This window comes from Oncorhynchus masou, chromosome 30 (assembly GCF_036934945.1).
Source record: "Oncorhynchus masou masou isolate Uvic2021 chromosome 30, UVic_Omas_1.1, whole genome shotgun sequence".
In the NCBI taxonomy this organism is placed as follows: Eukaryota; Metazoa; Chordata; class Actinopteri; order Salmoniformes; family Salmonidae; genus Oncorhynchus; species Oncorhynchus masou.
This window is the reverse complement of record NC_088241.1, coordinates 34,439,770-34,467,295: the sequence shown is the minus strand read 5'-3', so window position 1 is coordinate 34,467,295 and position 27,526 is coordinate 34,439,770. Positions and strand designations below refer to the sequence as shown.

The 27,526-nt window shown below is 43.1% G+C and overlaps 1 protein-coding gene across 6 annotated transcripts in view; it reads right to left on the bottom strand.

Moving 5' to 3' along the window:
• Positions 1–27,526, bottom strand: part of LOC135522569 (phosphatidate phosphatase LPIN2-like) — a 54,438-nt gene that overhangs the window by 6,051 nt on the left and 20,861 nt on the right. For 2 of the 6 annotated variants that reach the window (XM_064948953.1, XM_064948956.1), the window contains 9 exons: positions 11,172–11,384; positions 7,413–7,508; positions 6,898–7,214; positions 6,565–6,681; positions 6,011–6,146; positions 2,467–2,947; positions 1,776–1,878; positions 1,442–1,629; positions 1,095–1,188 (listed from right to left, as the gene is read on the bottom strand). In XM_064948953.1, the coding sequence (XP_064805025.1) occupies positions 1,095–1,188; positions 1,442–1,629; positions 1,776–1,878; positions 2,467–2,947; positions 6,011–6,146; positions 6,565–6,681; positions 6,898–7,214; positions 7,413–7,508; positions 11,172–11,384 (1,745 nt within the window). The remainder of the gene's footprint in view (positions 1–1,094; positions 1,189–1,441; positions 1,630–1,775; positions 1,879–2,466; positions 2,948–6,010; positions 6,147–6,564; positions 6,682–6,897; positions 7,215–7,412; positions 7,509–11,171; positions 11,385–27,526) is intronic. The other 4 variants (XM_064948955.1, XM_064948957.1, XM_064948954.1 and 1 more) reach the window with 3 other exon arrangements.

Below are 27,526 nucleotides of genomic sequence, written 5' to 3'. Positions count from 1 at the left end.
TAAGAAACATCAAAACTATGAAATAACACATATGGAATCATGTAGTAAGCAAAAGGGTGTTCAAGTGTAAATATATTTTATATCTGAGATTATTCAAATAGCCACCCATTGACTTGATGACAGCTTTGCTCAGTGTGTAAATATACACACTGAACGCAAATATAAATGCAAGGCAACATGTAAGGTGTTGGTCCCATGTTTCATGAGCTGAAATAAAAGATCCCAGAAATGTTCCATACGCACAAAAAGCTTATCTCGCAGATTTTGGTCACAAATTTGTTTACATCCCTGTTAGTGAGCATTTCTCCTTTGAAAAAATAATCCATTCACCTGACAAGTGTGGCATATCAAGAAGCTGATAAAACATTTCCTCATATGAACTGTAATCTCAGAAATTGTCACATTTTGCATTTATATATATGGCGTGTATAAAACACAATATTGAGTTGCACCCCCTTTTTCTCTCAGAACGGCCTCTATTCGTCGGGGCAAGGACTACAAGGTGTTGATAGCGTTCCAAAGGGATGCTGGCCCATGTTGACTCCAATGCTTCCCACAGTTGTGTCAGATTGGCTAGATGTCCTTTGGGTGGGGGACCATTCTTGATACACACAGGAAACTTTTGAGTGTGAAAAACCCAGCAGCGTTGCAGTTCTTGCCACACTCAAACCAGTGCGCCTGGCAACTACTACCATACCCCATTCAAAAGCACAAATCTTTTGTCTTGCCTATTCACCCTCTGAATGGCACACGTACACAATCCATGTCTGAATTACCTCAAGGCTTACAAATCCTTCTTTAACCTGTCTCCTCCCCTTCATCTGCACTGATTGAAGTGGATTTAACTAGTGACATCAATAGCTTTCACCTGGATTCACCGGGTGAGTCTATGTCATGGAAAGAGCAGGTGTTCTTAATGTTTTGCAAACTAAGTCCATATAAAGTATATTGTATGTGTGTAATAAAAATAATTGTGATAAGTTTCAAGTTCAAGGAAATCTAATTGTGATCTTCTGTTCAAAATGTCATAGTCTAAGAATTAGTACAATGTAGTTAGATTACTTAGTATGAGTATGACGGCTGTAACGACTCACCGGTTTGAAATTCTAACCACCAAATTGGGATTGTCTATAATTGCTGGATTTTCAGCAAATTCGTGATATGTGATGATGTGCTCCATGAATTTCTCTGCAATAAAAAACAAAATCAAAGCATTTGCATCCCTATCATCATAAGTCATATTATTATTTGTGTCATTAGTGAGTAAGTGTACTAGTTTATGATTTGCGTACTTATCAAGGTCCTAGGCTACATCCCAAATGGAACCTATTCCTTACAGGCCCTGGTCAAATGCAATGCATTATACTAGGGAATAGGGTGCAATTTGGGAAACAGCACTAGTCACTATAATGTAACACTTACACAGAGTAGGAAACCTTACCTTTGGAGATTTCAGAGTTCTCTCCGACTCCTCCACAGAGAGACAGGGTGACATCTGGTAGATCCCCAGCAGAGTCAGACAGACAATCGGTCCCGCTGTCGGCCGCTGCACTGCCCACAGACTGGGGAGACTGGGACCCATCGCGCCGGCCCACCTCTACCCAGTGCTTAGGGACCGCCTCGGACTCACTGCAACACACAGACATAACCACAGACTGGTCAGTCACTACAACAGAATTACAGGCCCTCGTCAAAAGTAGTGCACTATAAAGGGAACGGGGTGCCTATAATAGAATAGGGCTACAATACATGCGATGAAAGACATGATGAGTTACCTCTTGGGACCTAAGTAGCGTGCAACAATATCAGGCTCCATAGCGTTCAGGTCATCCAGGTAAATATCCTCAGGACCCTGGTGTTGACTCCTCTTTCTCACACCTTCGTCACAGAGAAACATTCACAAAAACCATCAACGTTCACATTCTTATAAACCATTCACAAATACTGTTGTTCACCTTTTTCACTTCTGGGAAATCTAAGCATTATGTAAAGCCCCATTCAGACAGAGGGTACTTCCTAAATGGCACTGCATTGCCTATTATAGCACACTACTTTTTACCAGAGCCCTATGGGTCCTGGTCAAAAGTAGTTAATTATATTGAGAAAAGGGTGCCATTTGAGACACAGCCTGGGAGGCAAGTAAGAACTTCCCAGACCTCAAAGCAAACCACTTCCTTCCTGTTATTGTATTCTAAAGCACTGCTCTACCAAACACTGTCTGGGTGTAACGTTAGTCAATAACACTGTCTGAGCTCATGAATAAGTAATTTCCTCTCTGTTGCCATCACACCATTCTGAAGTGACAACGCTATGGGGTTCTTAGAATAGGGGACACAATATCAAATAGGGGACATAAAGGTCCTGTGAAGACTTGGTTCATGCCAGCTGTCATGGACAACAGAGGGCTATACTTTAGATGTGGTTTCTTAAATAAGTTCAGTTGCTTTTACACTGCACAATTAGTACCTCTCCTCTTGGACGGGGAGTCAGTCTTGGAGCCAATGGGCCCCAGGTCCCCAGCCATGCGGCTGGCCCCACAGGCAGCAGAGCCACTGTCCCTCCGGCTGGAACCAAGCATACTGGGGGGAGTAGAGGTCCAACGAGCCCTACGCTCAGGCTTGGGCAGAAGGGGGGCGAGGGTGGGATAGGACTCTGCTGTGAGAGCACCTGGCTCTAGTTTGAGGGGACACGGTTCAGGTTGGGGGGGACAATGGGTTTCAGATAGAGAGTCAGGTGGGTGGTGTTTGGAGCTATGGAGGGCACTTTGTTTGGGAGTCCGGGGTTCTGGTTTGACGATGGCAGGTCCACACACAGGGTCCAGAGTGTTGTGGATGCCCCCTGCCTCCACCCCCATGGCCTCAGAGCTGAAGATGACCCTGAAGTGGGTGCTCTCTGATGGAGTTATAGTAACCGTCTTAGTCAGCTCCGAGCGCTCTTTCTTACAGACCTGGATAAAGAAAGCCAATATGAAATAAGTGGGTATGGGTATATTCATGTCATGACAATTTTGGCATGTTTCCATCTCTGAGATGGAGGACATACAGTCTATACTTCCCAAATGGCATCCTATTCCCAATAGTGGCCTAAGGGCTCTTTTCAAAAGTTGCGCACTAAATCAAATCAAATTTTATTTGTCACATACACATGGTTAGCAGATGTTAATGCGAGTGTAGCGAAATACTTGTGCTTCTAGTTCCGACAATGCAGTAATAACCAACAAGTAATCTAACTAACAATTCCTAAACTACTGTCTTATACACAGTGCAAGGGGATAAAGAATATGTACATAAGGATATATGAATGAGTGATGGTACAGAGCAGCATAGGCAAGATACAGTAGATGGTATCGAGTACAGTATATACATATGAGATGAGTATGTAAACAAAGTGGCATAGTTAAAGTGACTAGTGATACATGTATTACATAAGGATGCAGTCGGTGATATAGAGTACAGTATATACGTATGCATATGAGATGAATAATGTAGGGTAAGTAACATTATATAAGGTAGCATTGTTTAAAGTGGCTAGTGATATATTTACATCATTTCCAATCAATTCCCATTATTAAAGTGGCTGGAGTTGAGTCAGTGTCAGTGTGTTGGCAGCAGCCACTCAATGTTAGTGGTGGCTGTTTAACAGTCTGATGGCCTTGAGATTGAAAAACAACTTCTGTCTCTCGGTCCCAGCTTTGATGCACCTGTACTGACCTCGCCTTCTGGATGATAGCGGGGTGAACCTGCAGTGGCTCGGGTGGTTGATGTCCTTGATGATCTTTATGGCCTTCCTGTAACATCGGGTGGTGTAGGTGTCCTGGAGGGCAGGTAGTTTGCCCCCGGTGATGCGTTGTGCAGACCTCACTACCCTCTGGAGAGCCTTACGGTTGAGGGCAGAGCAGTTGCCGTACCAGGCTGTGATACAGCCCGCCAGGATGCTCTTGATTGTGCATCTGTAGAAGTTTGTGAGTGCTTTTGGTGACAAGCCGAATTTCTTCAGCCTCCTGAGGTTGAAGAGGCGCTGCTGTGCCTTCTTCACGATGCTGTCTGTGTGAGTGGACCAATTCAGTTTGTCTGTGATGTGTATGCCGAGGAACTTAAAACTTGCTACCCTCTCTACTGTTCCATCGATGTGGATAGGGGGGTGTTCCCTCTGCTGTTTCCTGAAGTCCACAATCATCTCCTTAGTTTTGTTGACGTTGAGTGTGAGGTTATTTTCCTGACACCACACTCCGAGGGCCCTCACCTCCTCCCTGTAGGCCGTCTCGTCGTTGTTGGTAATCAAGCCTACCACTGTTGTGTCGTCCGCAAACTTGATGATTGAGTTGGTGGCGTGCGTGGCCACGCAGTCGTGGGTGAACAGGGAGTACAGGAGAGGGCTCAGAACGCACCCTTGTGGGGCCCCAGTGTTGAGGATCAGCGGGGAGGAGATGTTGTTACCTACCCTCACCACCTGGGGGCGGCCCGTCAGGAAGTCCAGTACCCAGTTGCACAGGGCGGGGTCGAGACCCAGGGTCTCGAGCTTGATGACGAGCTTGGAGGGTACTATGGTGTTGAATGCCGAGCTGTAGTCGATGAACAGCATTCTCACATAGGTATTCCTCTTGTCCAGATGGGTTAGGGCAGTGTGCAGTGTGGTTGAGATTGCATCGTCTGTGGACCTATTTGGGCGGTAAGCAAATTGGAGTGGGTCTAGGGTGTCAGGTAGGGTGGAGGTGATATGGTCCTTGACTAGTCTCTCAAAGCACTTCATGATGACAGAAGTGAGTGCTACAGGGCGGTAGTCGTTTAGCTCAGTTACCTTAGCTTTCTTGGGAACAGGAACAATGGTGGCCCTCTTGAAGCATGTGGGAACAGCAGACTGGTATAGGGATTGATTGAATATGTCCATAAACACACCAGCCAGCTGGTCTGCGCATGCTCTGAGGGCGCGGCTGGGCCTGCAGCCTTGCGTGTGTTGACACGTTTAAATGTTTTACTCACCTCGGCTGCAGTGAGTGAGAGACCGCATGTTTCCGTTGCAGGCCGTGTCAGTGGCACTGTATTGTCCTCAAAGCGGGCAAAAAAGTTATTTAGTCTGCCTGGGAGCAAGACATCCTGGTCCGTGACTGGGCTGGATTTCTTCCTGTAGTCCGTGATTGACTGTAGACCCTGCCACATGCCTCTTGTGTCTGAGCCGTTGAATTGAGATTCTACTTTGTCTCTGTACTGACGCTTAGCTTGTTTGATAGCCTTGCGGAGGGAATAGCTGCACTGTTTGTATTCGGTCATGTTACCAGACACCTTGCCCTGATTAAAAGCAGTGGTTCGCGCTTTCAGTTTCACACGAATGCTGCCATCAATCCACGGTTTCTGGTTAGGGAATGTTTTAATCATTGCTATGGGAACGACATCTTCAACGCACGTTCTAATGAACTCGCACACCGAATCAGCGTATTCGTCAATGTTGTTATCTGACGCAATACGAAACATGTCCCAGTCCACGTGATGGAAGCAGTCTTGGAGTGTGGAGTCAGCTTGGTCGGACCAGCGTTGGACAGACCTCAGCGTGGGAGCTTCTTGTTTCAGTTTCTGTCTGTAGGCAGGGATCAGCAAAATGGAGTCGTGGTCAGCTTTTCCCGGAAGGGGGGCGGGGCAGGGCCTTATATGTGTCACGGAAGTTAGAGTAACAGTGATCCAAGGTTTTTCCACCCCTGGTTGCGCAATCGATATGCTGATAAAATTTAGGGAGTCTTGTTTTCAGATTAGCCTTGTTAAAATACCCAGCTACAATGAATGCAGCCTCCGGATAAATGGTTTCCAGTTTGCAAAGAGTTAAATAAAGTTTGTTCAGAGCCATCAATGTGTCTGCTTGGGGGGGGGGGGGGTATATACGGCTGTGATTATAATCGAAGAGAATTCTCTTGGTAGATAATGCGGTCTACATTTGATTGTGAGGAATTCTAAATCAGGTGAACAGAAGGATTTGAGTTAGGGAATAGGGTGCCATTTGAGACGCAAGACCCAGGCCTTACCCTGGTGGATTCTGGGAACTCTCCCCAAGACCACTGCATGTGTGACTCTGCTCTGAGCATGCTCTCTGATGACTTCACCATCAGCTCAGAGTCGCTCTTTGGAGACATGGGCTCGGACAGGGATCTTGATGATCTGCTGAAATCAACAAAAAAACTCCCAATACATTCACTTTGAACACAAGAGGACATATAAACACAGCTCCACAGGCCTATTTTTTTAACGTTTGTCATAGCACTTCAATTTAAATCTACCTGGGGTCGGGATTGATACCAAGGCATGTTACAGAGCAGCAAACTGGACAGCCGGCAACACACCTTTTAAGGTCATTTTTGCTTGAGCCAACGTCACGTCAGAGACATTGCGCCTTTAAAAGGTGCATTGACGGTTGTCCAGTGTGCTGTCCCACAACGTGCCTTGGATTGACTCCCCAGCCCTAGTATCGGTTTCGTCAAATCCTAAGAAACCAAAAATCTCTAATGAACCTGTCTGTGTGTATGATCTGTGTAAATATTTGAATAATAAGTTAATAAGTGATTGACTGAGGGGGTCATACCTGAGGCTGCCGCCGGTAGACCAGTCTCCATCAGAGAAAGGATATCTGTCCAGAGAGTGGAGGGTGGGGTGCTGCCTGTTTTCCACTGTGTCCTTCACTGTGGAGAACGAAGAGGCCCTGAGGAGGTAAAGAACATCACACCATCAACCGCAGGGTTAACACTAAACACTACGCAGAGCAGACCCACCCAGACCCAGAATACATACCAAATGGCACCCTATTCCCTACATACAGTAGTGCACTACTTTTGACCAAAGCCCATAGGCCAAAAGCAGTACACTATGTAGGGAATAAGGTGCCATTTTGTAGGTACCCCAACTTCCATGGATTTACCTGCTGTTGTTGTGTGTGCCACCGTGCTCATCGTCTGAGCTCAGCTCACAGACCTCCTCCCCACAAGCAGTAGGGGTCTGTTGCTCCTCCTTCCGGGGATCTGCTTTGTGCTTCCTCCTGCGTCTCTTCTTCTTTTTCCCTGCTGTGGTGCTGGGGGGGAGGAGGGTGGCAGAGGAGGAGGCTGGGTCCTCTGAGCACCCCTGAGGGGGCTGCAGCCCACCCTCCAGACCCGACCCTCCAGCTCTAGACTCTCTGCCCCTCCAAAGAGCCTCCTCTGTCGGGATGGGCGAAGTCACAAGGTGGGCAGGGACGATCTCCTAGGACGGGGTGACAAAATGAGAAATGAGTCAAAAGTTTACGTTATAGAATGCATCCCCAATGGCACCTTATTCCATATATAGTGCACTACTTTAGATCAAAATAAGTGAATTTTGGGGGGGGAATAGGGTGCCATTTGGGATACATAGTCAGTAATAAGCTTTGTCAACAGTGGTTGACCAATAAAAACAACTCACATTATGCTGCTCCGTTTCCTGAACAAAGAAGGCCTCTCCGTTGTCCCCCAGCTTCATGTGCAGCTCCACTGGTTCTCCATTGATCTCAATGTCAATCTGCAGAGGTAATGGAAAGGTCAGCCACCGATTTATGGAGGACCTCTGGGGCCATAGGTATCAAGCATCTCAGACAAGAAGTGCTGATTTAGGATCAGTTTTGCCCATAAGATTACATGGACAGGGGGGGCACTCCTATTCAAAGGTGCTTGATATACGGTATACAGCCCGTAGTCTACTAACTGGAAGATGCAACTGAATTACTAGGCGAAACTGACATTTAACTGAGGCCTGGTAACCACATGAGAAGGTATGACTGTGAATTTATCAAACATTCTCAAAACAACGTTCAGTAACAAGCCAAGGCATTCATAAACAAACAGCTTCCACACAATTTTATAGTGTGCTTGCTTAATTCAACAAGACCACTCTAGATATTGGGCATAGGCCAACTTCTTATTATTGTGTGCTTGCAAGCTCAAAATAACACTTTTTTTTTAGGCTAACACTATGCTATGGTTCCTGAATGCAAACTGGGCCAACAGATGATGACCTGCCTGCTAAGCTTAATGGGATACTTTGTGATTTTGGTAATGAGGCCCATTATCTACTTCCCCAGAGTCAGATGAACTCATGGATACCATGTGTATGTTTCTGTGTCCAGAATAAAGGAAGTTACAAGTAGTTCCGCAATCCAATGCTAGCAGATACCCATAGACTTCCAGTCATTGCACTAATGCTAGTTAGCATTGTCTTGCAAAACTACCTCTAAATGCCTTCATACTGGACAGAGATGTAAAAATGGTATCCACGAGTTTATCAGCCTCCTCCTTGACTGTTTGTGCAGAAGGAATTTCTGTCTATCGTTAAAAAATGATCCGCCGAAATTGTTGCAACCTCTATTACTAGCCTATTCAACCTCTCTTCAGTATCGTCTGAGATCCCCAAAGATTTGAAAGCTGCCGCGGTCATCCCCCTCTTCAAAAGGGGGAGACACTCTAGACCCAAACTGTTATAGACATATCCATCCTGCCCTGCCTGTCTAAAATCTTCGAAAGCCAAGTTAATAAACAGATCAGCAACCATTTTGAATCCCACCGTACCTTCTCCACTATGCAATCTGGTTTCCAAGCTGGTCATGGGTGCATCTCAGCCACGCTCAAGGTCCTAAATGATATCATAACCGCCATCGGTAAAAGACAGTACTGTGCAGCCATCTTCATCGACCTGGTCAAGGGTTTCGACTCTGTCAATCACTGTATTCTTATTGGCAGACTCAACAGCCTTGGCTTCTCAAATGACTGCCTCACCTGGTTCACCAACTACTTCTCAGATAGAGTTTAGTGTGTCAAATCAGAGGGCCTGTTGTCCAGACCTCTGGCTGTCTATAGGGGTGCCACAGGGTTCAATGCTCGGGCCGACTCTCTTCTCTGTAATATATATCTCAATGGTGTCGCTCTTGCTGCTGGTGATTCTCTGATCCACCTCTACGCAGATGACACCATTCTGTATACATCTGGCCCTTCTTTGGACACTGTGCTAACAAACCTCCAAACGAGCTTCAATGCCATACAACACTCCTTCCGTGACCTCCAACTGCTTTTAAATGCTAGTAAAACTAAGTGCATGTTCTTCAACCTATTGCTGCCTGCACCCTACCACCTGACTAACATCACTACTCTGGACGGGTCTGACTTAGAATATGTGGACAACTACAAATACCTAGGTGTCTGGTTAGACTGTAAACTCTCCTTTCAGACTCACATTAAGCATCTACAATCCAAAATTAAATCTAGAATATTTCGCAACAAAGCCTCCTTCACTTATGCTGCCAAACATACATTCGTAAAACTGACTATCCTACCGATCCTTGACTTTGGCGATGTCATTTACAAAATAGCCTCCGACACTCTACTCAGCAAACTGGATGTAGTCTATCACAGTGCCATCCGTTTTATCACCAAAGCCCCATATACTACCCACCACTGCCACCAGTATGCTCTCATTGGCTGGCCCTCACTACATATCCATGGTCAAACCCACTGGCTCCAGGTCATCTAAGTTTTTGCTAGGTAAAGCCCCACCTTATCTCAGCTCACTGGTCACCATAGCAAAACCCACCCATAGCAGGCGCTCCGGCAGGTATATTGCACTGGTCATCCCCAAAGCCAACACTTCCTTTGGCCGCCTTTCCTTCCAGTCCTCTGCTGCCAATGACTGGAACGAATTGCAAAAATCTCTGAAGCTGGAGTCTTATATCTCCCTCTCTAACTTTAAGCATCAGCTGTCAGAGCAGCTTACCGATCTGTGTACCTGCACACAGCCAATCTGTAAATCGCACACCCGACTACCTTATTGCCATATTGTTACTTATCCTCTTGCTCTTTTGCACCCCAGTATCTCTACTTGCACATCATCATCTGCACATCTATCACTCTAGTATTAATGCTAAATTGTCATTAATGTTGCGTCTAGGGCCTATTTATTGCCTTACCTCCCTACTCTTCTACATTTGCACACAGATTTCTCAATTTTTCTTTTCTTTGTGTTACTGACCGTACGTTTGTTTATGTGTAACTCTGTTGTTGTTTTTGTCGCACTGCTTTGCTTCATCTTGGCCAGGTTGCAATTGTAAATGAGAACTTGTTCTCAACTGGTCTACCTGGTTAAATAAAGGTGAAATAAAATAAAATAACATAAAAGGTGCTCCAAGGAAGGATACTGATACCGCCTTAGTTTAGTCAGGCTGAGGAGGCTCAGGCTAAACATCTATTTGGGATGCAGACAGTATTAATGGTCTGTTTCTGTAAAGAGAATAAAGAGACACTTGACTCAAGAGATATGCGATGAGGGGAAATATTTTCTGTCCATCGATAATGCAACCTGTGGAGTTGCTATACGAGTTTCAAAAAGGATCTTATAAAAGATAGTACCATCAACAAATCCACTACCTGATGCTGGGTCAATCCTCCCACACTGTTTCATTACATTCCTCTCTGTACTGTATAAAAGGCCAGCTCTCCTCTTTGCTATGCAGAGGCAAATCTAAAATTGGGTTGCCATAGTGACTGAGGCTAACGGTAGCAGAAGCAGTAGAGGTGTTCCTGCCAGCATCCCAAATGGCATCTTATTCCCTATTTAGTGCACTACTTTTGACCAGAGCCCTAATGGACCCTGGTCAAAAGTAGTGCACTAAATAGGGAACAGGGTGCCATTTGGGATACAAGCCGCAGTGTGTCAGGGATGATGAGCTAGCCTGGTTGTCCTCCCCCTATTCACTCTCCGCTCTCAGGAGGAAGGTTAATACCTGGATCTGTGTCAGGCAGAAGCACCTCCACACAGCAATATGAAAGGGCCATAATTGCATGCCAGTTATGCATGTGACAGAGGGTAACAAAGACATGCAACCCTGTCATACTAAACTGCCATGACAGACCTGGGAAAAGGTTGTCGACATCAAGCGGCCAAAGATAATGGGGAATACAGCAACAAGGTATGCATCCCAAATAGCACACTATTCCTAATACATTGTATCACTTTTAACCAGTCTCATGGGCCCTGGTCAAAAGTAGTGCACTGTATGAGGAAATAGGGTGCCATTTGGGACATATGGGGGTGAGGTCATCCTTGGCCATGTGCGTTATAATAACAGTTTGAGGAAGCTCTGCTTGACTATACCCCCAACCCTCTCATTCTCTCTTCCTCAGTTATCCACAAACTCACCACTTTCTCCTTGGAGCGCAGCACGCCAAGTTTCCCAAAGCGTACATGGAAGGGGGAGCAGTGGAAGGTCCCGTCAGGCTGTCTGACCACCACCACGTCGATGCAGCCGGAAAGCGTGGCCTGGTTGATGCCCTTATACAGCTCCTTCACAGTCACAAGCACCTGGCCTGCCAGCTGGCCCACGTAGTTCATGGTATCTACCTGTGGATCACACTGGCAGTAGTGAAGATCAAATTATTTATTATTGTCTGATGTCCAGCCCTCTCTGAGTTGAAGGGGTAAAATGGCTGCCTATTGTATTGCTGAGCAAAGTGATGGGCCATTGTTGGGAGATTGTCAATTGGTTTTGATAACTCCACTGTCCTCTCCTCCTTTGAAAAATGGCAATGGTAATTGACGAGAGGAAACGTGGAAACAAATGCACTTATATGAAATGAGAATGTGTGAAGTGGTAATAATTCATTTTAGAGATAAAAGGACAATTAACATGTTTTTAAATGTGTGCATGCTTTTCTCCTCCGAGAAAAAAACAGCTGATTCAAGGGGGTGTGGCAGATTTCATCTGAGGAGATTCCACGGGAGGAAGCAATCGAGGACAGAGGCAGACTCCTCCGTTCACCTAATAACGATAGACACTTGTCATGCACTCAACTACTTTCCAGGTCACGGAGGAGAGATGACAGAGGAGTCGAGGAGAGGACGGTCTTTTTCCTAAACGAGAATCTCCCCTTGATTCAAAAGGGTCATCATCATCATCATTTGAAAGCTATCAGGTCAAAAGTTTAAGGATCTAAGGTCAGCCAATCACAAGACACGGTAATCTCTGTTGCCGAGTAGATCCAGGAAACAAAGCTTGTGTACCATAAACCCATCAATCTATGAGTTGCAGGAAATACAGTGATGATTCACACAGTGTAACGTGACGACTTTCATTTACCACAAACGCAGACGAGAAAGACAAAGCACAAGAGAACAGAGCCATGCTGCAACCACTGCCAGTTGAGGGGAAAGTAAACTAGAATCTCACTGTCTGAACACAAAAGTTTCAAACGATCAGAGCAGTTGAACCAAGTTGAATGGAACATCTGAAAACAAATAATACAGAGAAAGAAAAAGAAAATTTTGTTCTGAAAGAACATTTCAGATTCAGCAGGGGATTTTGGGTTCCCGAGAGGTGCAGCGGTCTAAGAGGTCCCTGGTTCGAATCCTGACTGAATCACATCCGGCCGTGATTGTGAGTTCAATAGGGCGGTGCACAATTGGCTCGGCGTCGTCCGGGTTTGGCCGTCATCGTAAATAAGAATTTGTTCTTAACGGACTTGCATAGTTAAATAAAATAAAAATGTATATGTGTAAAGATCATGTTAGCTAGTCCTAATGTATTGGTAAAATGTCCCCAATTCTGTAGAGGAAAATGGGACCAAACACAAATCTCTAGATGTGGCTGCGGTTACTTACAGATTCACGTTTAAAAGGACATCACACTTACAAATCAACATATGTTTTCAGACCGCCAAAGTACTCTAACGTCAAAATGCAATCACATCCCAAGACATTGGTTGTGTAGATCCACTTATGTACCTTCACCCCAAATGAATGGAAAAGGTAAGCACTGAATAACTTTCCTGCTATTGGGACACTGACTCAACTAACCTTGTTGTTCCGGAGGTCCCTAAACACAGAGGGTCTGTCCCATTTCCTTCTATGGCAGTGCTGCATTCAGAATCAGATCACACCAGCAGCATGATGGCTGGGGCCCAGGCCAGGTTCCCATTGGTCACCATATGCATTGCCAATGGCACACTATTCCCTAAATAGTGCACTAGTTTTGACCAGGGACCAAAGCAGGACTCTCCATTGCTACCATTTTAAGGGACATACACTCCTGAAGATTTTGCTTTGCTACCTGGAACTTTTATGTGGGAGCACCAGTGCCCCTAGAAAATAAATCACCAAGGTAAAAATGGTTGTAATGATTTCTTCCCTGTTCCTTTCTTTCTGTGTCACCACATGTTCATGTACTACAGAGGCTGCGGGACAGCGAGAGCTTCTGTAGGAGATGAGCTTGAAAAGTAGCTAGGATTCATATTGGCTGAGCCAATATTCATATAGGCTGTTTTTTTGTGTAAGCTATATTTAGTTATTATGTTACTTTAGTTTATTTGGTAAATATTTTCTTAACTCTTTCTTGAACTGATTGTTGGTCAAGGGCTTGCAAGTAAGCATTTCACAGTAAGGTCTACACCTGTTGTATTCGGCGCAGTTTGATAAAGTTAGATATGATTTGATAGCTCATTATCAAAATCCAAAATACTTTTTTCTGGTGCTCCTAAACTCTTATGTTATTGCTGGATATCCTTATAAAAAAATGCAATATGCAGTTACTACTAGAGGTCAACCAATTATGATTTTTCAACGCCGATACCGATTATTGGAGGACCACTAAAAAAAACAAATACCGATCAAAATCGGCCAATTTCTTAAATATATTTTTGTAATAATGACAATTACAGCAATACTAAATGAACACTTTTATTTTAACTTAATATAATACATAAATCAAATCAATTTAGTTTCAAATAATGAAACATGCTCAATTTGGTTTAAATAATGCAAAAACACAGTGTTGGAGAAGAAAGTAAAAGTGCAGTATGTGCCATGTAAAAAAGCTAATGTTTAAGTTCCTTGCTCAGAACATGAGAACATATGAAGGCTGATGGTTCCTTTTAACATGAGTCTTCAATATTTCCAGGTAAGAAGTTTTAAGTTGTGGTTATTATAGGAATTATAGGACTCTCTCTCTCTCTATACCATTTGTTTTTCATATACAGTGCCTTGCGAAAGTATTCGGCCCCCTTGAACTTTGCGACCTTTTGCCACATTTCAGGCTTCAAACATAATTTATTGTATTTTTGTGTGAATAATCAACAACAAGTGGGACACAATCATGAAGTGGAACGACATTTATTGGATATTTCAAACTTTTTTAACAAATCAAAAACTGGGCGTGCAAAATTATTCAGCCCCTTTACTTTCAGTGCAGCAAACTCTCTCCAGAAGTTCAGTGGGGATCTCTGAATGATCCAATGTTGACCTAAATGACTAATGATGATAAATACAATCCATCTGTGTGTAATCAAGTCTCCGTATAAATGCACCTGCACTGTGATAGTCTCAGATGTCCGTTAAAAGCGCAGAGAGCATCATGAAGAACAAGGAACACACCAGGCAGGTCCGAGATACTGTTGTGAAGAAGTTTAAAGCCGGATTTGGATACAAAAAGATTTCCCAAGCTTTAAACACTGTGCAAGCAATAATATTGAAATGGAAGGAGTATCAGACCACTGCAAATCTACCAAGACCTGGCCGTCCCTCTAAACTTTCAGCTTATACAAGGAGAAGACTGATCAGAGATGCAGCCAAGAGGCCCATGATCACTCTGGATGAACTGCAGAGATCTACAGCTGAGGTGGGAGACTCTGTCCATAGGACAACAATCAGTCGTATATTGTACAAATCTGGCCTTTATGGAAGTGACAAGAAGAAAGCCATTTCTTAAAGATATCCATAAAAAGTGTCGTTTAAAGTTTGCCACAAGCCACCTGGGAGACACACCAAACATGTGGAAGAAGGTGCTCTGGTCAGATGAAACCAAAATTGAACTTTTTGGCAACAATGCAAAACGTTATGTTTGGCGTAAAAGCAACACAGCTCATCACTCTGAACACACCATCCCCACTGTCAAACATGGTGGTAGCAGCATCATGGTTTGGGCCTGCTTTTCTTCAGCAGGGACAGGGAAGATGGTTAAAATTGATGGGAAGATGGATGGAGCCAAATACAGGACCATTCTGGAAGAAAACCTGATGGAGTCTGCAAAAGACCTGAGACTGGGACGGAGATGTCTTCCAACAAGACAATGATCCAAAACATAAAGCAAAATCTACAATGGAATGGTTCAAAAATAAACATATCCAGGTGTTAGAATGGCCAAGTCAAATCGAGAATCTGTGGAAAGAACTGAAAACTGCTGTTCACAAATGCTCTCCATCCAACCTCACTGAGCTCGAGCTGTTTTGCAAGGAGGAATGGGAAAACATTTCAGTCTCTCGATGTGCAAAACTGATAGAGACATACCCCAAGCGACTTAAAGCTGTAATCGCAGCAAAAGGTGGCGCTACAAAGTATTAACTTAAGGGGGGGGGGGGGCTGAATAATTTTGCACGCCCAATTTTTCCGTTTTTGATTTGTTAAAAAAGTTTGAAATATCCAATAAATGTCGTCCCACTTGTTGTTGATTCTTCACAAAAAAATACAATAAATTATGTTTGAAGCCTGAAATGTGGCAAAAGGTCGCAAAGTTCAAGGGGGCCGAATATTTTCGCAAGGCACTGTATCTTTGACTATTGGATGTTATTATAGGCACTATAGTATTGCCTGCCTAATCTCGGGAGTCGATAGGCTTGAAGTCATAAACAGCACTGTGCTTCAAGAATTGTGAAAAACTGCTGGCAAACGGAGGAAAGTGCGGTTTTAATGAATGCTTACGAGCCTGCTGCTGCCTACCACCGCTCAGTCAGAATGCTCTATCAAATATCAAATCATAGCCTTAATTATAATATAATAAACACAGAAATATGAGCCTTGGGTCATTAATATGGTGAAATCCGGAAACTATCATTTCGAAAACAAAACATTTATTCTTTCAGTGAAATACGGAACCGTTCCGTATTTTATCGAACGGGTGGCAACCATAAGTCTATTGCTGTTACATTGCACAACCTTCAATGTTATGTCATAATTATGTAAAATCTGGCGAATTAATTACGGACTTTGTTCGTAAGAAATTGTCTTCACACATTCCGCAACGAGCCAGCTGCATAAACTTAAACTGCTGCATATACCTGGACTCTGCTTATTTATTTAACCTTTATTGAACTAGGCAAGTCAGTTAAGAACAAGTTCTTATTTTCAATGACGGCCTAGGAACAAGGGGTTAACTGCCTTGTTCAGGGGCAGAACAAGAGAATTTTACCTCAGGGATTCGATCTTGCAACCTTCCGGTTACTTGTGCAACGCTCTAACCACTAGGCTACCTGCCACCTCATGCTTACACTGAACGCAAGAGAAGTGACACAGTTTCAGGCACCGCATTGATTACATGCAACGCTGGACAAGCTACTTTAATTAGTAATATCATCAACCATGTGTAGTTAACTAGTGATTATGTTAAGATTCTTATAAAAAAAGAGCAATGTTAATGCTAAATAGCAAATTACCTGGGCTCCTTGCTGCCTGCACTCGCATAATAGGTGGTCAGCCTGCCACGCAGACTCCTCGTGGATTGCAATATAATCAGCGTCCAAACATGCTGATTACCGATTGTTATGAAAACTTGAAATCTGCCATTCTAATTAAAATCGGTCTAGTTACCACATCCATTTTTTTTTTACTCAAAAACGTATGACATAAACCCATAAATGCCCAATGAGCTTATTTCAACTGTGGTATCCCAACAGAAGCCAAATATAACCTTGTTTTACCAATGTTTGTAAACAAAGTAAGATGTAAACAAACAGTGTAGCCTCAAAATATGTTTAAACTATAATGTTGATATCATGGAGGGTCAGTCCTTGCATCCAAAGTTCTTTCGATGAATTTGAGTGCCTTTACATTTCTCCAGCCCCATCCCTTAACCTTTAACTAAACAGTCGCGGGGAATTGCTTTGTTGTTGTTGTTTCAAGTACAGATTGCCGCTTTAATAGCTAACAGTTTTCGTGGTGTTCCTAAATGTTTCTTTGTGTAAGCCTACATTTTCCAACTTAGGAGCACAAGTGCTAAAATCATGCCTTGTGTGCTCAAACCATGAATGTGTGCATGCTCAAACCATGCCTTGTGTGTGGGGTGTAGTGTAGTGTGTGTGTGGTGTGCAATAGAGCAGAGATGGGACTGCATAGGAAAATGCTGTGTGCTCAAACCATTAAATGTGTGCATGAAATGTTTGCATGCTCAAACCATGCCTTGTGTGTGTGGTTTGGTGTGTGGTGTGCAGTAGAGCAGAGATGGGACTCAAGGAAAATGCTGTCTAAGCTCTCTTTGTTCACATGGTGTGTGGTGTGGCGATAATAGAAGACCACAAACATTTAAATCCTCACAAACTCAGAGGCCAACCAAGCTGACTGTGAATGTGGGCATTAGGATACAAGGCTACTTCTTCTCAAAGCTTGCAACCCTACTTAGAATGCATTAGGTGTGATCTAGTTCACACTGACTGAGGAGGTAGGTTGGTAGTGAATGCCTTTCTCGCCCACATTCATAGACTTAAGCAAGGCTCACAGTCAAGGAAGAACACAGTTTTACTTCCAATCTGGGGCCATAGATATCAAGCGTCTCATAGTAAGAGTGTTGATTTGGGATCAGTTTTGATTTTAGATTACAATGAATAAGATGGACAGGACAGGGGGAGCTGATCCTAGATCAACACTCCTACTCTGAGAAGCTTGATGCATATGTAATTGAAGTGTAGCTATTAACTGCCTGTAGCAAAGGTCAATAATTTATTATTGTCTGATGTCCAATCCTCACTGAGCTGATGGGGTAAAATGGCTGCCTATTGTATTGCTGTGCAAAGGGATGGGCCATTCTTGGGAGATTCTCAATTGGTTAAGTCAACTCCTCTGTCCTCCGTTCTCTCCTCTTTTGAAAAAGGTCAAAAGTAATTGAGGAGAGGGTGGAGGAGAAGAAACGTGGAAACAAATGCAATTAAATGAAATGAGAATCCCAAAATATGTGTAAAGTGGTAATAATTAATTTTAGAGTTAAAAGGATAATTAACAGTTTTTAAATGTGTGCTGCTTTTCTCCTCCGAGAAAACAGCTGATTCAAGGGGGTGTGGCAGATTTCATCTGAGGAGATTCCACGGGAGGAAGCAATCGAGGACAGAGGCAGACTCCTCCGTTCACCTAATAACGATAGACACTTGTCGAGCACTCAACCACTTATCGGTTTCCAGGTCACGGAGGAGAGATGACAGAGGAGTCGAGGAGAGGACGGTCTTTTTCCTAAAAGAGAATCTCCACTTGATTCAAAAGGGTCATCATCATCATCATTTGAAAGCTATCAGGTCAAAAGTTTAAGGATCTAAGGTCAGCCAATCACAAGACACGGTAATCTCTGTTGCCGAGTAGATCCAGGTTGCGTACCATAAACCCATCAATCTATGAGTTGCAGGAAATACAGTGATGATTCACACAGTGTAACGTGACGACTTTCATTTACCACAAACGCAGACGAGAAAGACAAAGCACAAGAGAACAGAGCCATGCTGCAACCACTGCCAGTTGAGGGGAAAGTAAACTAGAATCTCACTGTCTGAACACAAAAGTTTCAAACAATCAGAGCAGTTGAATCAAATTGAATGGAGAATGGAACGTCTGAATTCATATAACACGGGATCTGTAAAAACCATGTTAGCTAGGACTAATGTATTGGTAAAATGTCCCCAATTCTGTATAGAGGAAAATGGGACCAAACACAAATCTCTAGATGTGGCTGCGGTTACTTACAAATTCACGTTTAAAAGGACATCACATTTAGAAATCAACATATGTTTTCAGACCTCCGAAGTACTCTAACGTCAAGATGCAATCACATCCCAAGACATTGGTTGTGTAGATCCAGTTATGTACCTTCACCAAACACAAATCTCTTGATGTGGCTGTGGTTAAAGCAACACAAAAACATGTTTATCAGAGAGATGGAAAAGTTACTAAGGTTAGCATATGGGGTTACGATGAGCATTTGGACATAGACAAACACTCCATCCTCAGATGGCAGCGGTAACCTGGTCTAGTTGCTGAGCCTTTATTTGCACACATGTGCTACCAATTCAGGCGATCAACAGTCAGTGTCCCAGCTGGCAGAGTCATGAGGCTGCTGGCTTTTGTTGAAGCCTTTTGTTTGTTTGAGTCTTTAGTTTCGGCATGCCTTTTTGTAATTTTTTTTCTTAACAACAAAGAGGATAAATAATTAAATACTGTACTGAAACAGAATCTTTACGCAGTGCATCTTTGGCTGAGTCTAACCAAACACAGTGACAGAGCCATAGCCCTAACGTTATTCAAACTTCAACAACCGGCAATCAAACTTGTCAAGGCACTGAAAGAAAAAGCACCCTGACTGGAAAAAACCCCAAAGTCATCTTAAATCTCAACACTGTACATTCCTCTCTAGGTTTCGTCATTCTAGGGTTTTTCCTGTCCACTGTGCTTTCGCTTTTGCTTTGGGGTGTGGCTGTATCTGCTCATTAGACAGGTCCAGTGATGATTTTAGCATGTACATCTTGGTGGGGCAAACTCAAAAATGTTTTTGGGGATGCATGCCAGCAAAGCCACTACACAACACTAAACAATACATTAATTGCACTATAACGGTGACAAATGGTGCCCACAAACTGTTAGGGCCTACATAAAACTGTCCCAACAGCAGTCCCAACACCTTACCACTGCTACACCTGGCTTTCAGCGGAGCCTGGTCTGGCAATGAAAAAGTTAATTCAGCCTCATTTACTACCTTTTTAAAATTGATAGCTGAAATGGCTGACTTGCTTAAACAAATGTAGTTTCCACTGACCATTTAGATGTACAAACTATGGAATAAGGAAACGATGAAAGGATAAGAGGCAATCCGTCATTTTGATAAAGACATGTATGAGCGAGCTAAGACGGACATAGTCAATATAACTATTTGTTTAGCACCATTGAAATGTAGTGACAGAATTCAGAACCTGGGTCGTTCTTACAGTATTCTCCCTGTACACCAAGTCAAAACCGTAGGATAAATAAAGGGGTCATATAAGCAGATAATAAAAGCTCTTACAATATTTGATATTACATTTCTCCAAAACAGGCTGTAGGCTACATATGCACCACCAAGTCAGAACAGCAGGCTAAATTATGAAGGGGAAAGGGACCAAATGATTGGGGTGAGGCACATGGGCTACTAACAGCTTACCTCACAACATACACTTAGTATTACTTTCTTAGCTACAGAATACATATATCCTTTGTATATTACATAATTCATGCAGCAGCATACAAGACATTTTTGGACATTTGTGCTGTGAACAGGAAGGTGGCACAACGGTCTTTATTGTGCGCAAATTTTGTCATCAAAGTCTGGCATTCTCTGGATTTATGGTGCTTTCAAAACAACTAGAAACTCTGAAATAGACAAGGTTGAATCATGACATCAGTGATCTTCACGTAGGAGCTCTAGAAAGAGGCCTGAGTTCCCGACTTGGATTTCCGAGTTATTTTCCCAGTCGGAGCTTGTTTTTCCCCCAGAGTTACCTGTTGTCTTGAACTCACTGAAGTCTGAGATTTCCCGGTTGTTTTGAAAGCAGTAGAAGTCTGGATTGACAGCATGGCCAATGTATTCAACCTTTTCTGGACCATGGCATTGCATGTGAATGTTTATCCTTTTAAGCTTGGAAAAGAGAGCTTTAAACCCAGACTTGGACTTACACACCCTCTCCACCGAATAGCAGGTGAAGCAAAATAGTGATTGCTTGCAACGCATGCAGTTAGTCACTGATTCCTACCAACCACTCATTGTTGAATTTGCGATTTCCAACTTGTTTTTCAACCTCTCTAGGCTAGGGGGCGGTATTTTCACATCCGGATGAAAAGCGCGCCCAAAGTAAACTGCGTGTTACTCAGGCCCAGGAGCTAGGATATGCATTTCATTAGTAGATTTGGATAGAAAATACTCTGAAGTTTCTAAAACTGTTTGAATAATGTCTGTGAGTATAACATAACTTATTTGGTAGGCAAAACCCCTAGGTCAAACCATCCAACCATTTTTGTTGTTGAGGTGACTTTTCAATGGGTTTTCCATGTGGATCTAGATTTCTACGGCACTTTGTTGCAGTTCCTATTGCTTCCACTAGATGTCAGGCTTTAGAAATTGGTTGATGTTTTTCCTTTGAGTAATGAAGAAGTAGCCATTTCCTATCTGGGTGGATAGCCAAGTCAAGTGTACTGTTGTGGTTGGTGCACGCGACCTGAAGCTCGCTCCACTTTCATTTTATCCTCTATTGAATGCAGTTTATCCCGTCTAAGAAGTTGTTTTCGTGTTTGTGTCCAATGGCTGATGAGCACCGATACGTTTTATCTATAATTTCTGGTAGCAAAGGACTGACTGAAAAGGATTTGCCAGTAGAATGTCAATGTGATTCATGATTTTGTAATAGAGGTCGAGCGATTAGGGACGATTTCAAGTTTAACAAATCGGTAATCTGTATTTTTTTACGCCGATTATGGCCGACTGGAGTGCATTCCATGAGGAAACTACGTAGCGAGCTGAATACGCATGTTACGCAAGTGCAGCAAAGAGCAAACTTAATTTATGAAAAAACAAATCAATCTTCACATAATCACTAGTCAATTACACATGGTTGATATTATTACTAGGTTAACTAGCTTGTCCTGCGTTGCATATAATCAATACGGTGCCTGTTAATTTACAGCCTACTTTGCCAAACGGGGGATGATTTAACAAAAGCACATTCGCAAAAAAAGCACAATAGTTGCACGAATGTAACTAACCATAAACATCAATGCCTTTCTTAAAATCAATACACAGAAGTATATTCTTTTAAACTTGCATATATAGTTAAAATAAATTCATGTTAGCAGGCAATATTAACTAGGGAAAATTGTGTCACTTCTCGTGTTCATTGCACACAGAGTCAGGGTATATGCAACAGTTTGGGCCGCCTGGCTAATTGCGAACAAATTTGCCAGAATTTTACATAATTATGAAATAACATTGAAGGTTGTGCAATGCAATAGCAATATCTAGACTTAGGGTTGCCGCCCGTTCGATAAAATATGGAACAGTTCTGTATTTCACTGAAAGAATAAATGTTTTGTTTTCGAAATGATAGTTTCCGGATTTTACCATATTAAATTACCAACGGCTCGTATTTCTGTGTTTATTATATTATAATTAAGTTTATGATTTGATAGAGCAGTCTGACTGAGCGGTGGTAGGTGGCAGCAGGCTCGTAAATATTCAACCAATAGCCAAAAGGTATGCGAAATACAAATGGTATAGAGAAAGTCGACATAATTCCTATAATAACTAAAACCTAAAACTTCTTAATGGGAATATTGAAGAACTGGGAATATTGAACCACCAGCTTGTATATGTTCTCATGTTCTGAGCAAGGATCTTAAACGTTAGTTTTTTTAAATGCACATATTGCACTTTTACTGTCTTCTCTAACAGTGTGTTTTTGCATTATTTAAACCAAATTGAGCATGTTTCATTATTTATTTGAGATTAAATAGATTTTACTTATGTATTATATTAAGTTAAAATAAGTGTTCATTGAGTATTGTTGTAATTGTCATTAATTAATTTGTGTGTACACACGCACACAAAAATTGTCTGGTTAATCGGTATTGGCTTTTTTGGTCCTCCAATAATTGGTATCGGTCGACCTCTATTTTGTAAGTAAGATGTTGACATGATCAGTCCAATCAAAGCTACTGTAGATAACGTGATTTATCTGTGACCAATGACTTTGAGCCTTTCTTGGATGGGCACTTCTACTGTAACTCCAAGGCAGCACCCAAGGGGGCTTGAACTTTCTAGCTCTCCCTATAGATTTTTTGGTGATGTAGTGTCTCCATGAGTGAGAACACTGAGCCAATCACGGCGCAACTAGAGAATATTACCAACCCCTACGCTCTGTATTTTCCTCTGGCTGCCCCTCCACCACAGAAAGCCCCGAGCTAGGCTGAAGCAGATGCATTTTGGAGCTGCCTTACTCAAGAAACCCCCCCCCAAAAAAAGAGACCATGCCGCTTTATTAACCCAATAAAATACAAATAAATAAATCTATAGTTTTTTTTACATTGTTTGTAAACATACTGTACGTGACTCATGTTAATGCGAAAATAACATGCAAAACAGGCAAACAAGGAGGGGCTCAACACCCTTTGAATATGACCGGTGTCAGTAAACGTCGGGAAAAAAAAAAATTGGGTCACATTACATTACATTTAAGTCATTTAGCAGACGCTCTTATCCAGAGCGACTTACAAATTGGTCACCAACGCTCTAGATAACATGACAACAGCCTAACCAGCTCTGCTAGGGACGGTCGAATGGTCAGAGTGAGGTGTTCTCTGATTTGTGTCTGGAAGTAGCTAGCAAGCTAGCCAACTTTAGTCAGTTGGCTCGGCTGCAGAACACTCGGCTCAACCCTAATTCTCAACCAGAGCTTCCAATGTGCGCTCTGAACGCTCTAAGAGCGAAATGCTCTGGATTTACTAACAGAATGAAAATCTGACAACTCCCAGAGCACACTCTGGCACTCCAGAGTGAATTTTTAGAACACACCAATTATAACCAACTTCATTACAGAGGCCATCCTGGCATATGAACCTAAAATATTGAGTTCTTCATAGCCGACTGGCATAATACTCTGGGCTCATCCATTAACACCAGGTAAAACAAATAAAAATCATACATTCGCTGTTTACCAGATTGTGTAGGCCTTAATGAGAGCAGAAAGGCATTGAAATATATTGAACGTTGTAGAGGGATTGACTGAGTGTACAAAACATTAAGAACACTTGCTCTTTCCATGACATGGACTGACCATGTGAATCCATTGAAAGCTATGATCCCTTCTTGATGTCACTTGTTAAATCTACTTCAAATCAGTGTATATGAAGGGGACTGGTTAAAGAAGGATTTTTAAGTCTCAAGACAATTGAAACATGGATTGTGTACGTGTGCCATTCAGAAGGTGAATGGGAAGACAAAATATTTAAGTGCGGGGTATGGTAGTACGAGCCAGGCACACTGGTTTGTGTAAAGAACTGCATGCCACGCAGCTGGGTTTTTCACGCTCAACAGTTTCCCATGTGTATCAAGAATGGTACACCACCCAAAGAACATCCAGCCAACTTCACACAACTGTGGGAAGCATTGGAGTCAACATTGTCCAGCATCCATGTGGAATGCTTTCGTCACCTTGTCAAGTCCATGCCTAGATGAATTGAGACCGTTTTGAGGGCAAAAAGGTGGGTGCTCAGTGTATATATATACTGGGAAGGGAAGTAAAAAGGGGACACCTAGTTAGTTGCAAAACTGAATGCATTCAACCAAAATGTGTCTTCTACATGGGGCGGCAGGGTAGCCTAGTGGTTAGAGCGTTGGACTAGTAACCGGAAGGTTGCAAGTTCAAACCCCCGAGCTGTTGTTCTGCCCCTGAACAGGCAGTTAACCCACTGTTCCTAGGCCATCATTGAAAATAAGAATTTGTTCATAACTGACTTGCCTAGTTAAATAAAGATAAAATAAAATTTAACCCAACCCCTCTGAATCAGAGGTGCGGGGGCTGCCGTAATCGATGTCCACGTCATCGGCACTAGGGGTTGGGGGTTAACTACCAAAAACGGCAGATTTTCCCACCTTGCCGGATCTGGGATTTAAACCAGTGACCTTTTGGTTACCGGCCCAACGCTGTTAACAGCTAGACTACCTGTCGCCCACTGTAGGGGCCTGTAAGGTCATATTGTCTTCTGATAATCGCATAATGCTGTCCGTGTAACTCTAATAACCTGATGGCACTTGTGTTGTTGGTAACAACAGCCTCAGCAAATATTTAGTTTTATCTGCTGCCCCATACAGTTTATAGACAAAGGGTTTAGCAGTCCCTCGTGGCTGCAGCCCGGGCACAGATTACTGCTGTCTGCAGCACAGAGGTCAGTTAGGCCTATAGGCTGTGTCTAAAATGGCACCCTAATCCCTACGGTCCCTGGTCAAAAGTAGTGCACTATGAAGAGAACAGTGCGCAATTTGGGACGCATTCATAAAACTGTGCTACAGTACGCAAAGTTCACTAATAAAAATCAAAAGCCAACAGTAACACTTAAAAAGCTATCTTGTTTGGGGAGGATTTTGCTGATCTGGATGCTTTGGGCCCATTCATTTACATGTTCCACTGTAGAAGAGTGAATTGATGGATAACAAAAAAAATGCATGATGAACACATAAAAAGGTACACAGTACAGGGCACACAAACGCAGTAGAGGTCATTGCCAAGGCATAACACCAAAACAAAATCTTTGCGTGTGGTATCGGAGAATGTGTTGAAACTGCACTCTTTTCATTAACACAAATGTAGGACACAGAATATGGCAAAATAACATAACTCCACAATAGCCATGTTTAAGTACAGGGCCAGATCCAGACATAAGAGGTAGCTTAGAACAACCCCTGGCAGCTAGGGGGCCTCGACCCCCCCCCACCCCAAAAAAAAAAGTTTAGGGACTCAGTTCGGGTCTCAACTTACTATTGAGAGTAAGAATCGCATAATACACGAGGAGCAATTTCAAAATGTGGTTGTGCATCAGCAGTTTATGTTTGTACCAAAAGTACTGTAATTTCTGAACAATTCATCCGATGTGGATGAAAATAACGCCAAATGAAAGCTGACAGTCTGCACTTAAACCCCACAGCCATTGTATTATGTAATATATGAAGAGCTGGGGTACAAAGCCAAAACAACAAATGGCCACATTTCCAAATAGTTTGAGCTAACTGTATATTTCACTTTTCTACCAACGGAGGCACTTAAAGCGCCCTACAGAGTAAGGGGGAGACTCACCTCATCCACCACCAATGTGCAGCACCCACCTGGGTGATGTACGTCCACCATTTTTGAACCAGAACGCTCACCACACATCAGATGGAGTGATATGCCAATTAGGAATGAGGGGGATGATTAGGTGGCCATGATGGAATGGGGCCAGGTTGGGAATTTAGCCATGACACCAGGGTTAACACTCCTACTCTTATGATGTGGGATTTTTTTATGACCACAGAGTTAGGACACCCATTTAACGTCTCATCCGAAAGACAGCACCATACGCAGGGCAATATCCTTAGACTAGAGGGAAGAGTGCCCCTTACAACCCTCCAACACCACTTCCAGCACAATCTGGTCGACCATCCAGGGATCGACCAGGATCAACCCTGCTTAGCTTCAGAGGCAAGCCAGCAGTGGCATGCATGGTGATATTTTGCTGACATGTCAGCTAGGCTTGAGCGGTATACTGTATATACCGTATTACAATACGGTCAAATCAAATTTTATTGGTCACATACACATGGTTAGCAGATGTTAGTGCAAGCATCGTGAAATGCTTGAGCTTCTGGTTCCGACAGTGCAGTAATATCTAACAATGACCTAATACACACAAATCTAAGTAAAGGGATTAAATAAGAATATGTACATAAAAATATATGGATGAGCGATGACCGAGCGGCATAGGCAAGATGCAGTAGATGGTATAGAATACAGTATATACACATGAGATGAGTAATGCAAGATATGTAAACATTAATGAAGTGGCATTATTAAAGTGACTAGTGATCCATTTATTGAAGTGGCCAATGACTTTGAGTCTGTATGTAGGCAGCAGCCTCTATCAGTTTAACAGTCTGATGGCCTTGAGAAAAAAAGCTTCTGTCTCTCGGTCCCGCTTTGATGTACCTGTACTGACCTCGTTTTTGGATGGTAGCGGGGTGAACAGGCAGTGGCTCGGGGGGGGGTGTTTGTCCTTGACTTTTTGTCCTTCCTGTGCCATCGGGTGCTGTAGGTCTCCTGGGGGCAGCTAGTTTGCCCCTGGTGATGCGTTGTGCAGACTGCACCACCCTCTGGAGAGCCTTGTGGTTGTGGACGGTGCAGTTGCCGTACCAGGCGGTGATACAGCCTGACAGGATGCTCTCAATTGTGCATCTGTAAAAGTTTGTGGGGGTTTTAGGTGATAAGTCCCATTTCTTCAGCCTCATTTCTTCAGCCTCCTGAAGTTGAAGAGGCGCTGTTGCGCCTTCTGCCCCACACTGTCTGTGATGTGTACGCCGAGGAACTTAACTTTCCATCTTCTCCACTGCTGTCCCGTCGATGTGGATAGGGGGGTGCTCCCTCTGCTGTTTCCTGAAGTCCACAATCATATCACCTGTAGTTTGTCTCGTTGTTGTTGGTAATCAAGCCCACTACTGTTGTGTCGTCTACAAACTTGATGATTGAGTTGGAGGCATTTATAGCCACGCAGTCATGGGTGAACGGGGAGAACAGGAGGGGGCTGAGCACGTACCCTTGTGGGGCCTGTGTTGAGGATCAGCGAAGTGGAGATGTTTCCTACCAATATCACTGTAACTAATTCTATTCTAGTTTTTCTATAAAATGTTCATATTTGTAGCTACTTTAATACCTGCAGTCAACTTATGCAATATGTTAGAAGATAAAGCAGATTGCGTTCTTCATTTC